At 38.6% G+C, this 13409-nt stretch overlaps 1 protein-coding gene across 1 annotated transcript in view; it reads left to right on the forward strand.

Moving 5' to 3' along the window:
- Positions 1 to 2838, forward strand: part of LOC125006374 — a 93436-nt gene extending 90598 nt beyond the window's left edge. The window contains exons 15-17 of the mRNA XM_047582348.1: positions 1854 to 1894; positions 1980 to 2116; positions 2379 to 2838. Of these exons, the coding sequence (XP_047438304.1) occupies positions 1854 to 1894; positions 1980 to 2072 (134 nt within the window). The 3' untranslated portion in view covers positions 2073 to 2116; positions 2379 to 2838. The remainder of the gene's footprint in view (positions 1 to 1853; positions 1895 to 1979; positions 2117 to 2378) is intronic.
- Positions 2839 to 13409: the final 10571 nt, after the last annotated feature.

Below are 13409 nucleotides of genomic sequence, written 5' to 3' on the forward strand. Positions count from 1 at the left end.
GAGTTGCAAAAGTAAATCAACCCTTGTTTGGAGGGTGTGATCGCCTTGTGCAGCAGTAACACAACTAAATGTCAGCCATCTACAGCAGCTTGGAGGGATTTAAGGCCATTACTCAGTACAGAACCGTTTCATTTCTGAGATACAGTTAGGCCCATATACACTCACCGGACACTTTATTATGTACACCTTGCTAGTAAAAGGTTGACGTAATAGCATCACACAGTTGCTGCAGATTTGTCAGCTGCACATCTATGATGCCAATCTCCCGTTCCACCACATCCCAAAGGTTCCTCTATTAGACTGAGGTCTGGTGACTTTGGAGGTTATTGAAGTACAGTGAACTCATTGTCATGTTCAAGAAACCAGTTTGAGATGATATGAGCTTTGTGACTTGGTGCATTATCCTGCTGGAAGTAGCCGTCAGAAGATGGGTACACTGTGGTCATAAAGGGATGGACATGGTCAGTAACAATACTCAGGTAGACTGTGGCGTTTAAACCATGTTCAATTTCTACCAAGGGGCCCAAAGTGTGCCAAGAAAATATCCCCCGCACCATCACACCACCACCACCAGCCTGAACCGTTGATACAAGGCAGGATAGATCCATGCTTTCATGTTGTTTACGCCAAATTCTGACTCTGACATCTAAATGTCACAGCTGAAACCGAGTCTCGACCGACCAGACAACGTTTTTCCAATCTTCTATTGTAGTCTCAGTTTCCTGTTCTTAGCTGACATGAGTGTGTCTTCTGTGGTCTTCTACTGCTGTAGCCCATCTTCTTCAAGGCTGGACATGTTGTGCGTTCAGAGATGATATTCTGCATTCCTTGGTTGTAACCAGTTTGTTGAGTTATTGTTGCCTTTCCATCATCTCCAACCAGTCTGCACATTCTCCTCTGACCTCTCACATCAACAAGGCATTTTTGGAGTGACACAGTCTTCATGATTTGGACTACATGCTACCATATTAGTTAAAATTGTTATTTTCAATGCAATTCATCTCCAAAAAGAGAGAAAATTACATAAAGTGGAAGATGGATTTCAGGATGAATTGTTGTTGATATCGTGATAATATCATTAACGAATTTTATTTGCCCACGATAATCGAGAAGTGAAAATCTGGTGGTGTGACAGCTCTAATTCAATCATTACAGCAGCTAACTCACCAGTTTTGATGGAACAACTGCTGTCACTGTTCTTTATTAAAACATTTAATTTATTTCTGTACAGATCACAAGCCAATATTAAACCAGGTAACGTATAAATTACATATAAAGTGCTGTTCATTCAAATAGTTCACTGTATTGGATTTATTTTTATTTATTAAGATTTGTGTTACTTTCTCTCGTAGACTATATATGCATGAACACTATTTATGATGGAAGACAGGTAATTGAACCAGTTCTACTCTCAGATGAAATATGAACATAATAAGGCCAATAAAGAGAAATTAGAGTGTCATAGAGTATTATTCATTACTTTTTCTCTCTTCATCTCATTTTGTTGCCTTAAGTTGCCTGGAGGTAATGAGGAAAATTACAGTGAGATCACCTCAGTACGTGATGCTGGTGTTACTGCTGGTGAGCCATTTGTTTTCCCAGACCTGAGTGTAGTGTGATGCACATTTAGAACAGGATTCATGGTGTTCATTCAATATTATGGTCAACAACTCATTTTTAGTTTATCGTCAGTGCTACTTCATTGCAAAATGGCAGAAAAAAGTTAAATTACTTTCTGTTTCTTGTTAATAATTATTTTAAGCTTAATAAAGTACAGTAATAAATACGGAAACAAGTACTTAACCCGAATCCTACTGTAGTTTCAATGTGTGTGTTATATTTCTTACCTGCAGGTTCTGACAAGCTGCAAAGGGAAAAGTCTCAGAATGAACATGTAAGTGAGGGAAAGGCCCATCGTTATAGTTTTTGCTATGTAACTTTATTAATAGACTCTGACATTTGCTGTGTTTCTTTTCCAGTCAGACATATATCATGTGTATGCGACCATTTCAGAGGAGCCAGCTCCATCTGCTCAGCAGGATGGAGTGTACAGCCTCCTGCAGCCACACTGAAACAGTGATCAGACATAACATTATGACCACCATCCTAATACTGTGTAGGTCTCCCTTGTGCCTCCAAAACAGTTGTGACTCATCAGAGAATGGACATGTGTCTTCTGAGGGTGTCCTGTGGTGTCTGGTAACAGTATGCTGTTAGTGGGGTCTTTGGGTTGAGGGGAGGGGCCTCTGTGGATCATCCCACAGATACTTGATCAGTTTGAGATCTAGTGAAATTGGAGGCCAGATTAATACATTTTGCTGTTCTTCGTGTTTTTTTTAATTGTTCCTAAACTGTTTGTGTGTGTGTGTCTGTATCAGGCTGCATCCTGCTGGCGAGCGTCATTGTTATTGGGTGAGAGTGTCTGGTCTGGTCTAGGTGGATGGTACAAGTCCAAGTGACATCCACGTAAATGCCAGGTCCAAAGGTTTCCCAGCAGAACACTGAATTGTCACCAGATGGTCGATGATATTTTGCTGCCAGTGCTTTTAATGTTGTGACTGATCAGTGTTTCATGAGGATTCTTATTGTATGCTGCTGTAACAGAATAGCATCCTTCTTTAGCTAAGATGCAGGCCAATCCTAATAAATAGTAACCAGAGCTACTAAAGAGGATATGTGTATATTATTGTTACTATGTTACGTATTAAATAATTGATTTGATTTTGAGTTTTGTCAATCAATAGTAACTAACAAAATGTAACCACTATATATGGTTAATTTGGCACTGTACAAATGATGGTCTGAATAAATGTAAAACATTTCCTTTTGACACATGAATTTATACTGTATTATGCAGGAGTGTATAGGTTCATTTAGGTTCATCTATCTAGGATTAAGTCTTGTGCTCTCTATACTGGATGACTTTAGTTGAAATAAGGATTTATGCTGCTTTTCAGATTCAGAATCTTGGTTTGCATATACAATGTATGTATTGTAATTTATAAATAATCAGAAATAGTCATAATTGCACAACATCAAAGTGCAGCATAGTGCTCTGCAAATCATTGTCATCACTTAGTAATTTTCATCAAACTGACCTACTGTATTTCAACATGTCTCTTCTCTGAGATCACAGCCAGGGGGAGCCATGGTGTCCTTGAGGGATATAAGAGACTGTGTCTGTGTTACATATACTTTAATGTTGTTAAAGACAGTGGGGCATACATACATTAACTTCCTCTGAGCATGCCGCTTACTGTATCTGGACAATTCCTTAGTGCATCTCATCAGTGATCACACATCAGAGGTTCGACTGTGTACAACCAACTCTGACAGTTATGTCCTCATTCCAGTGAGCACACACCCTTCTGGGCATTTCTGAGTTATAAAAGACGTTAGCATGTGATAGAACAGACAGACATAGAGTGTTGGCAAAATTTACAAGAAAGGGATGAAAATGTATAAGGCTTACACTGACCATAGAGAGTGTGTGTAAATGTTGCTCTGATTCTCCATTAACTCCTAAGAATATTAAATCAGTGCTCCAAGTCACTTTATTATCCAGGAAATCCACTTCCCATTCTCTCATCATCGCCTCATATGAAAACAGCACCTTTCCCCCAGCCTTTTTCAGATTGTTATTTGTACATATCCTGCAGGTTTAAGATACATCACAGTTCACATGCTGAGGTTGAGGTGAGATGTTTCAAACTATTAATGCTCCAGACATTGACCCATCCACCATTAACATAAATAATAAATGACAACACAGTCAGAAGTAACAGATTACATGTAATAGTGTTATGTAAACAGGATATAAAAGATGGTAACTGTAATCTGTTTCAGTATAGGGGGAAAATGTAATCAGATTACTGGTATGTTTTATACAAATGGGGGTTACTGGGCAGGATTACATTTTTCAAATGAAATGCAACAAGTCCCAGACAGGATAGTGCACAAGCAATGCCACATTTTACAACACACTACAAACTACGACGATCACCCGCGTCATGCTATCCATGCCACTGGACCATGCCCATGGGTCTGGCATGTACCCACACAGCCGATGCCCGTGAATCAGCATCACTGAGCGTATGACCACGGCTGATAAAACTTCGCTCTGACTAGACCCTTGATGCTACTTGGCTACTTGGCACTCTAATTAAGTCAAAAGCTTCCCATAGCAGACTCTGACATATACAACATGCAAATCTCTTTTCTCTCTTTTTTCCCTAACTGAATTTGGAGCCAAGCCATGCTGGTGTGCTCTAAGGACCCAGAAAAGTATCAATCAGTTCATTGTTCTCCAGGTGACAAGTCAGTCTCTGTACCACAACGCTGAAGAACACCTTCCCCACACCCCCTTTAGGCAGACTGCCTATGAAGGTTCTCAGTCAACCAGGTCATGGTAATCCAAAAGGCGTTAGAAGAAAGGCAACTGGATTATCTTCAAAAGAGAGCCCTTTGTCCTTTAAGTGGAGCGCCTTACCACTTCTTGAATCTCTTTCTCCCTTGGTCGGCTGTCATAGCACTGACTGCCTATTTCCCCAACAGGTGGAATATCAGAGGGAAGTGCCAACTTTCCTTATCTTTATGTACCTCCTTTTAGTACTGCTCAAGTTCCTGTTCGGTACCGTCAGGCTACCAATCTTCTCCTTACCTAATAGCAACTTCACAGATCTAAATGGATCCCAACAGGATGCTATTGTAACCCGCTCTTTCCTTTTCCTAATTTACTAATATTCTCCACACTTCTTAATGCTGCCAACCAATCCTACAATCAATGCCTTTTTTCTCCTCTCCCGTCCTTTCTTCCTAGATCTAATTTCTTATGTTTCTCACCAATAAATACACTGAGCTGATGACATCTTCTGTACGCTTTTGTCTTTATTTGCATGTTTGGGATTTAAGTCATCCACATGTAACTAAAAGTAATCAGGTACATTATTTTTATATTGTAATACTTGTAGTAAATTACCAATTACATTTTTAAGTAATTGTACTGGTTTACAAAGTAACCTTCTCAACCCTCGACATATTCTAAGTGATTTGGTTGTTATTAAAGAGTCCAATCTGCCATTTTGGTTAATGTTCAAACATCTGACACTATCATGTATATCATGTCTATATTAGTATTCAAGTCAAAGACCAACTGCTCTCTAGTTGTTGAGTTTCTGGCTGAAGACTCAACCACTTCCCTTTTGTCTGAAATCACATCCTATTTGAGATTTGTCTGCTTCTGTGTGCGCTGTGTCTGTATGGTTGCAACCAGCAGCACACACCTGAAAACAGACACCTTCGCTCTAAATATCAAAAGAACAAACTCCACACATCAACAAATAATAATAAAAAAATTCTCCATTCATACCAACACAATGAAAAAATTCCCTAAAAAACACTAAAAGAATTCTTTAAATGTTTTGTATTTTAAATGAGAGTGTCACTATGTCTTGTATGTATCAGTTTTTTCTAACTGTGGTACAGTTGATCAATATATTAGATAAAGATCTCTTCGGTGTTTTGTTTCATTTGACAAAAGCGAGTTTAACAAACGTCTGCCTTTCTGTGGCTTGTTCATGTGCCTGGCTTCTGGTCTTGTGGTTTCCTTGAGAACAACCTTTTTAAAAAAATCTCAGAGCCACAGTAGTCAGACTACAGAGTAGTGTAGTCCATCACATAGTTCAGCTTCATCATGGCTGGGAACCTGCAGCTACTCATCCTCATGTGTGAGTTTAAACTTATTCTCTGCTTCTTTTCTTGTTAATGTTGCCTATTGTTTAATGTAGGATACTCAGCCATGTGATGACACTCATGTCACTGACTTCTGTTACTGACGTATTTTCTTACACCACTATAACAAATTAGAGTTGCTGATGAACTATTGTTGAATCTGTTTTGAATTTTTAACATTTCCTCCACCAGGTTTCTTTTTTGAGCTCAAAGCACAAGGTCAGTCTCTGAGTTTAATGTTTTCTCTATTCATTTTTAATTGGAGCAGTTTGACTTCAATGTATTTTTTTAGTATATTATGAAAAGCCATTGGTTCATCATGTAATTCATGTAACATCCATTTACCTCTAACATTTCAGACCTTCCTCCTCCTGATTTGATGGTGAATCAAACGGAGATTGAAGAAACAGACTCAGTGTTTCTCAACTGTCAGACTCCATCATCTGTTAATGTGTCTCAATGTTATTCCAAGTTTTTAAGAGACAAACCAGCCAAACTTTTGTCCTGTCAGGAGACACTTTCAGCAACTGAACTTCTGTCACTGACACAGCAACGTTCACCTGCTACAGTTGAAGTGACATGTTTTTACCTTGAAGGGTTTTCATCTCCAGAGAGTAACATGTTGACCATCACCATAAACAGTGAGTCCAAACTACTGAGAAGTTAATTATCGACTAACTAACTAACTAACTAACTAACTAACTAACTAACTAACTAACTAACTAACTAGCCCATCAACATTATGGCCGTAATATTAATATGCTGCATTATAAATAAATTTACGTCTTAGTGTTCAATCTTCAACTAAAATCATATCATCAGAAAATACTTCAGATACATCTTAGTTTAGTTTAAAATCTGTATCTAATGTACTTTTATTTTTCAGAGGTTCTTCCACCTAAACTGACAGTGACTCCACAGCTGATCACAGAGACAGACTCAGTCTCTCTGAACTGTCAGCCTCCATCATCAGTTCCTGTGTCTCAGTGTTATTTGTACACTTTTATTGCATCTAAAGGAATTATTAAAGACTTCCCCTGTGTGAAGACACTGACAGGAATTGAGCTTCTGGACATAATACAAAGCCTATCACTTGCTGTGGTTAAAGTCAACTGTTTTTATGAAGTCCAAACTGAAAGGTCTCCATACAGTGACTCCAGCACCATCACCATACAGAGTGAGTGACTTTAATATGTTGTTATATTTTTAGAGTCAGCACAAATCAGTTCAATTTAAGCTGAATTTTAGTTAAGTTAATGTTGGATGTATTGTAGTTTAAACCTGTCTAAATAATATTTGTGAATAAATGTTTGAATGCTTCAACTTTCAGATCCTCCACCCAAACTCACCGTCAATCCACCAGTGATCACAGAGACAGACTCAGTCACACTGAGGTGTGAGCCTCCATCGTCTGTTTCTGTGTCTCAGTGTTATTTCTACACTGTGAGTGGACGAAGAGTCAGAGACTTTCCATGTCTGAAGACACTGACAGGAAGTGAGCTGCTGCAGATGGCAAATCTCACATCACCTGCTGAAGTCAAAGTAAAATGTTGTTATACTGTAAAGCGTCAATCTCCATACAGTGTTATATCCTACATCACCGTACAAAGTGAGTATCTGTCACTTTCATCGTTTTATCTTGACATCAGCACATGAAGTAATATTTTATTCATGAATTTGTCTTTAGGAACAAACAGAGACAAAGATAGAATCACTGATTTAACAACATCCACCCCCAGTAAAAAGTCACCTGCAGGCAGAGATGAAGCAGGTATCATTTTTATTGGCTGAATATGATGTTTTTTTTTTTATGGCAGAATATGTGTGTGTGTGTGTGTGTACTTGCACAGCTATCCTTCTGAGAACCAGTTTAAGTTTTATATCAGCAGATTGAGGACATTTGTGTAAAGTGAGGACATTGTTGCCTGTCCTCACTTTTTGGCTGTTTTGAAGGCTAAAACTCAGTTTTAGGGTAAAGGTTACAATTAGGTTAGGGTTAGGCATTTAGTTGAGATGGTTAGGGTTAGGGTGGGCTAGGGAATGCATTATGACAATGAGTGTCCTCACAAAGATGGTCATTCAAGAATGTGTGTGCGTGTGTATGTGTGTTTTTTTCAAAAATGGCAGTGACCCGTTCATATGAATATTAAAGTTGCACTGATTTTGGATGATTCCTGATGCATATTGTGTTTATCCACCAGATCCGACTGCTGCTATGCCACATAACACTGTGAGCTCCACCACCTCAGCTTCCCAGACAACAATGAACCCAGCATCAGGTAACACATTTGCTAAATTTGACTCATGATTCACATACATTATTATACAAAAAGTTTAAATACAGACTGTGTCATTCATTGCATGGTGTCTAATATGAAAACGTACTTTGCCCCGACAAGCCCACTGATACAGCGGGCAAAATAAGTATTGAACACATTGCAATTTCTCATAGTAAACACATTTCTAAAGGTACTATTGACATGAAATTTCCATCAGGTGTTGGTAACAACCCAAGTAATCCATACATAGAAACCAAAACAAATAAGTTCAGAACTGAAGTTATGTGTGATAATGTTAAATAACAGAGGGGAAAAGTATTGAACACACACAGAAAGGGAGGTGGAAAAAGGCATGGAAAGCCAAGACACCAGCTGAAATCTATCAGTGATCAGAAAGCCATCCTGCCCCTTGTCAGTGCAAATGAACATCAGCTGGTTCAGTCCAAATTGATGGCCTATAAAAGGTGTGTCATTACCAAGGTGTCACACAAGGAGCATCTCATGATGGGTAAAAGCAAAGAAGACCTGAACTCTCTGAAGACCGTCACAACCTTATTGTTGCAAAACATTGTGATGGCGTTGGTTACAGAAGGATTTATAAACGTCTAAACGTTCCAGTGAGCACCTTTGAGGTCATAATCCAGAAATGAAAAAAAGAACATCATTCGACCATAAACCGGCCCGACCAGTTGCTCTTTGCAAGATTTCTGACAGAGGATCAGAAGAGTGGTCCTAGAGCCAAGGTCCACTTGTGGAGAGCTTCACAAAGACCTGGAATTAACAGGTACAATTGTTTCAAAGAAAACAATAAGCAATGCACTCAACAGCCATGGCCTGTATGCAGGCTCACCACGCAAGACTCTACTTCTGAAGAAAAAGCATGTTAAAGCTTGTTTAAAGTTTGCTGCACAACATTTGGACAAGCCTGTAAAATACAGGGAGAACATAGTCTGGTCAGATGAGAGCAAAATTGAACTCTTTGGATGCCATAACACACACCATGTTTGGAGGACAAAATGCACTGCACATCACCCCAAAACACTGTGAGACAGTGAAGTTTGGAGGCGGGAACATCATGGTATAAGCTGTTTGTCTGCATATAGTACTGGCAAACTTCATATAACTGAAGGGAAGATGAAGGAAAAATGTACTGAGAAATTCTTGAGAGAAATCTGCTGCCATCTACCAGAATGAAGATGAAATGAGGATGGACATTTCAGCAAGATAATGATCCCAAACACAGAGTCAAGGAAACTCTCAACTGGCTTCAGAGAAAGAAAATAAAGCTGCTAGAACGGCCCAGTCAATCACCTGACTTGAATCCAATGGAAAATCTATGGAACAAACTAAAAATTTAGCGTTTCCTTTAGAAATGTGTTTACTATGAAAACTTGTGACGTGTTCAATACTTATTTTACCTACTGTATGTCATGTCCACAAATCCATTTGGATTCTTTTACCTAAACTATATTGTTTTCCTTTCTCATTCATGTCCTGTGCTCTAGTATTTGTAATACTGAAGATTTAAATGTCATCAGCTTGTGTGAACATTGTGTTTATGTAAATGCTCTGTTGTTCAATCACATAAAACAGATACAAGGAGAAGGGTCATGGTTGTGATCATGACTGCTTGTGGAGTAACTGTTGGTGTTGTGTTACTGGGGATTGGACTTGTGTGGAATCAACAGAGAGAAGGTGGGAACAATGCTTTTTAGTTTGTTTTTTACTAATTAAACCTCAACACATTTATTGAGTCTGTAGATTACTTTTTTGGCAAAAAATATAAAACCTTTACAGGATGTACTTTCACAATCATTGCATCTAAGTATGTAAAGTCAAAGTGTATACGTGCACTCTGACTATGTGCAGCTGCAATAGGAAACCAACAGCTCAGCAAAGACCAGGGTTAAAATTAAACGCAGACCCATTAGTGAGAAACCACCTCTACACTGATGTAGCAAGTCTCTCACATGTTTCCCCTGAAAGCAAGAGCTGCTATAATTGGCTGTTTTCAAAAAAAAGCATGAGAAGCAGCTTAGGTATCTGACATTATTAGATTCTACATGTTTAATTAAGTCAGATGTACAGTGGTAGAAAAAAAGTTTTTGGACACCCATACATTTGTGAAATATTGCATTAAGGATCACTCTTAGAAGTAAACAGCCATTAAAAACTTAAAATTGACTGATTCCATAAAGTACTGTGCTTCGTGTCAATTTAAAACCAGGACATTTGGAAGTTCTTCAGAGACCAAAATGGCTAAAACAAGAAACCTAACGCAGGAAACACGCCTGAAGATACAGATTCTCAGACAGGAAGAGTACAGCCAGAAAGTACAGATACAGTCCAGTTGGATCCACTCTGCAGAAATACAGACAAACCTTCAGCTTAAGGTCCTACAAGTGTCACCGACCAGAATATCAGTAACCGGACACAAACAAGGGGACAGGCCGTAGACCGTTGTTGTTTACAGAAAAATAAAGAAAACATCCACCCAAAAGAAAATACGGCAGTGGGACTGATTATAAAAAAAGACAAATATCAATCACCCACTTACATAAATCATCATGACATCAAAACAGTACATTGAATTAACATAAACTTAGACAAGATGCCATGTAACCTAGAGCTGGCTGAATGGGACTGATGCCTCCTTTTATATATCAGTTAAACAAGATAAAAAAAATAATAATAAAAAAAAAAAAAAAATCATCCTTCATCCTCTCCACATTGATGCTCGAAAAGTGTAGCAATTGGCTAACACTGTTAGCAGTACCTTATACACACCGATGCACACTGTCGGACGGCCACCAAACACCTCACAGCAACACTACACAGAGACAAATACACTCAGACACAGGAATGGCTTGATTTGCGATCGCCACCTGGTGGCCACAGTGCAAGACTACAACACATAGTGAAACTGCACAACATAAGTATTTCTTTAAAACTGAAATAACCGGCTCAACCATCCAGTCTCAGAACTATTATACTATAACTAACTATTATACTATACTTTTATACCCGGTTACTATCTTTAATCTCTTCCTTCTATTATCTCTGGCATGTACAGTACCTAACGTCAAACATGGTGGAGGCAGTATCATGGTTTGGGGCACATTGAACTCTGAAATATTGTGTCATTCTCCAAACCCACATGCTCCTTTCTGCACATGCCGCGTTCGAACGAGGTCCAAACTGGATGTTTCAACAAGATAATGCCCCTTGCTACACATCCAGGGCAAGTAGAACTTGGCTGCAGGAGGAGCAAAGTATCCAAGTCTTAGAGTGGACAGGTCAGTCCCCATTGAAACTCTGTGGTGGATTCTCAAAAGGTCTGTTTCAAAGTGAAAACCAACGTATTTAGAAGAATTAAAAGTAACAACAACAGTGTTAAAGGTTTATGAAGAACATGGCAGCCAAGATTAGAGCTCTACTGTGTGAAGAGGTACTAAATATTAATTTGGTGATGTGATGGTTTATTTATTTTTTGTTCAGTTTTGAACACAATCTCTGTTATTTGTTGATACGAACAATGCTGAGAACTGACATATTGAAACTGTTAAGAATTTCATTTTGTTAGTTTTCTTGTAAACAATAAACAAGATAAATATAATTTGTTTGTGTCTGTCTAAAGCAATTTATCTTTTAGATGACTGGAAATCTTTGGTAAGTCTCACAACAAATTGTGATGATGGTGGCAGGTTTATCTTCATACAATAACTATTCTGTCTGTAGATAAGACTGTCCTCACTCTCCTTTCCATCTAACATCTTAATAAATCATTTGCAGGCTGATTATGATGAAACCTACAGTACTGTCACCTATGAGTGCAAAAATGGTGAGTTGCTTCATTCTCTGGATGTAACAGTCAAGGAGATTATTCACTTGGTGGTGAAACGTTTGCTGAAATTTACAGTGGCTTGAAGTTAATCAGAAACACATAACATGTCATTACAGCTCCAAATCAATGAAATGACTGAGGGCACTAAAGGAAGTCAATTTATTTGTCTTTGTTTCTTCTCTGTAGTGTGACAGCAGCAGTACCTCAGACCCTCTGCCCTTTGGACCAGCTCCAGATTTATTGCACATCTCTCCAAATCATTATTTTTCTTGCATGCTAGTTCTTAGAATAGTGTAATGGCTTTACATAACTGCAGTCTCAGTCAATGCCTACGTTTGTATCGACAATATTTTTCCAGCCCAGTTTAAATAATTCTGATCAGAAATTACAACTGAAGTGTTACTTGGATGCTAAATAAAATAATTTAATGAAATATACTGTACATGTTTTTATTTACCTGGAAACATGAGAATATATTTGTGGCCAGGCAAGAGGCAGCACTCTAAAATAGAAATAATAACAAACAGACACCACCAGGGATAATTAAAAGGGCCCTTGGACTTTGTAAAAAGGCTCATAGTTTTTTTTTAAATCAGGGGACAAGAGTTAAGAACCAAGCAGGAGACAGAACTTCCAATTAAAACTAGATATACTGCGATAAAACATGGATGGTACCACCCGAAAATAAATTTACAATGAAACACTAAAAACACTACAGTTGTTGAAAGTCATGTCAACTGCAGCGTGCTGCTCCCATCTGCTTGTACTTCCTCAAACGTCCTCATAGCTACCAGCTACCTCCGAGTCGGAGCGATGAAGCCCATGTGGAAGTACAAAATTGCAGTTCATTAAGTTAATTCTCCAAAGGGAGAAAATCCTCATAGACCTCAATGTTAAGAAAAAAAAAATTACAGCAATATTAAACATGTTTACAGCCTGCTACAAAAAACACAGTTTTGGCCTCAATTGTTTATTTCACTATTCATGACAACTGTACAGAGTTTTTTTTTTTCTTCTAACTCATTAGTTTATTTTTTAAGGTTTAAAGTTTGTCATAATTAAGGGAGCTAACAGGTAGTGGAGAGTGGGTGGACAGGTCTCAATGTCTGACACAAAACCTCCATGTCCATATTTGAAGTATCCAAGTATCCAATGGGTGACATCATGATGGGTTTGTCCACAGTATAACAGTCAACGGTGGCAGCTGACTGCTGGTCCAGGGTGACCTCCTTCTCTCACCGGCTCCATAAAATCGTGCCAGTCCTTTGTCCCTAGTGTCCCACACCTGTCACTTGTTTGGTGATTAGTTCCTGATTGGGGGTGGGGCTTCCCAGGGGTCACTGACAGTTAAAACAGCATGCGTGACTTAAAAGCACAAAATAAAAATAAAAATGTATAGTAAAAACACACAGCACTCAGATAAAAAAAAACATTCAAACTTTTGACCGTGTTGTGTTCCCACTCTCTTTCGCCCATGAGCAATGGTGTTGCATTGTCCCTGTGGACTCAGCTACCAAGATCACCTGTCTGCCAGGGAGGTTTTCAGGCCACTTTAT

The sequence above is a fragment of the Mugil cephalus genome, chromosome 4, assembly GCF_022458985.1.
Source record: "Mugil cephalus isolate CIBA_MC_2020 chromosome 4, CIBA_Mcephalus_1.1, whole genome shotgun sequence".
Lineage (NCBI taxonomy): Eukaryota > Metazoa > Chordata > Actinopteri > Mugiliformes > Mugilidae > Mugil > Mugil cephalus.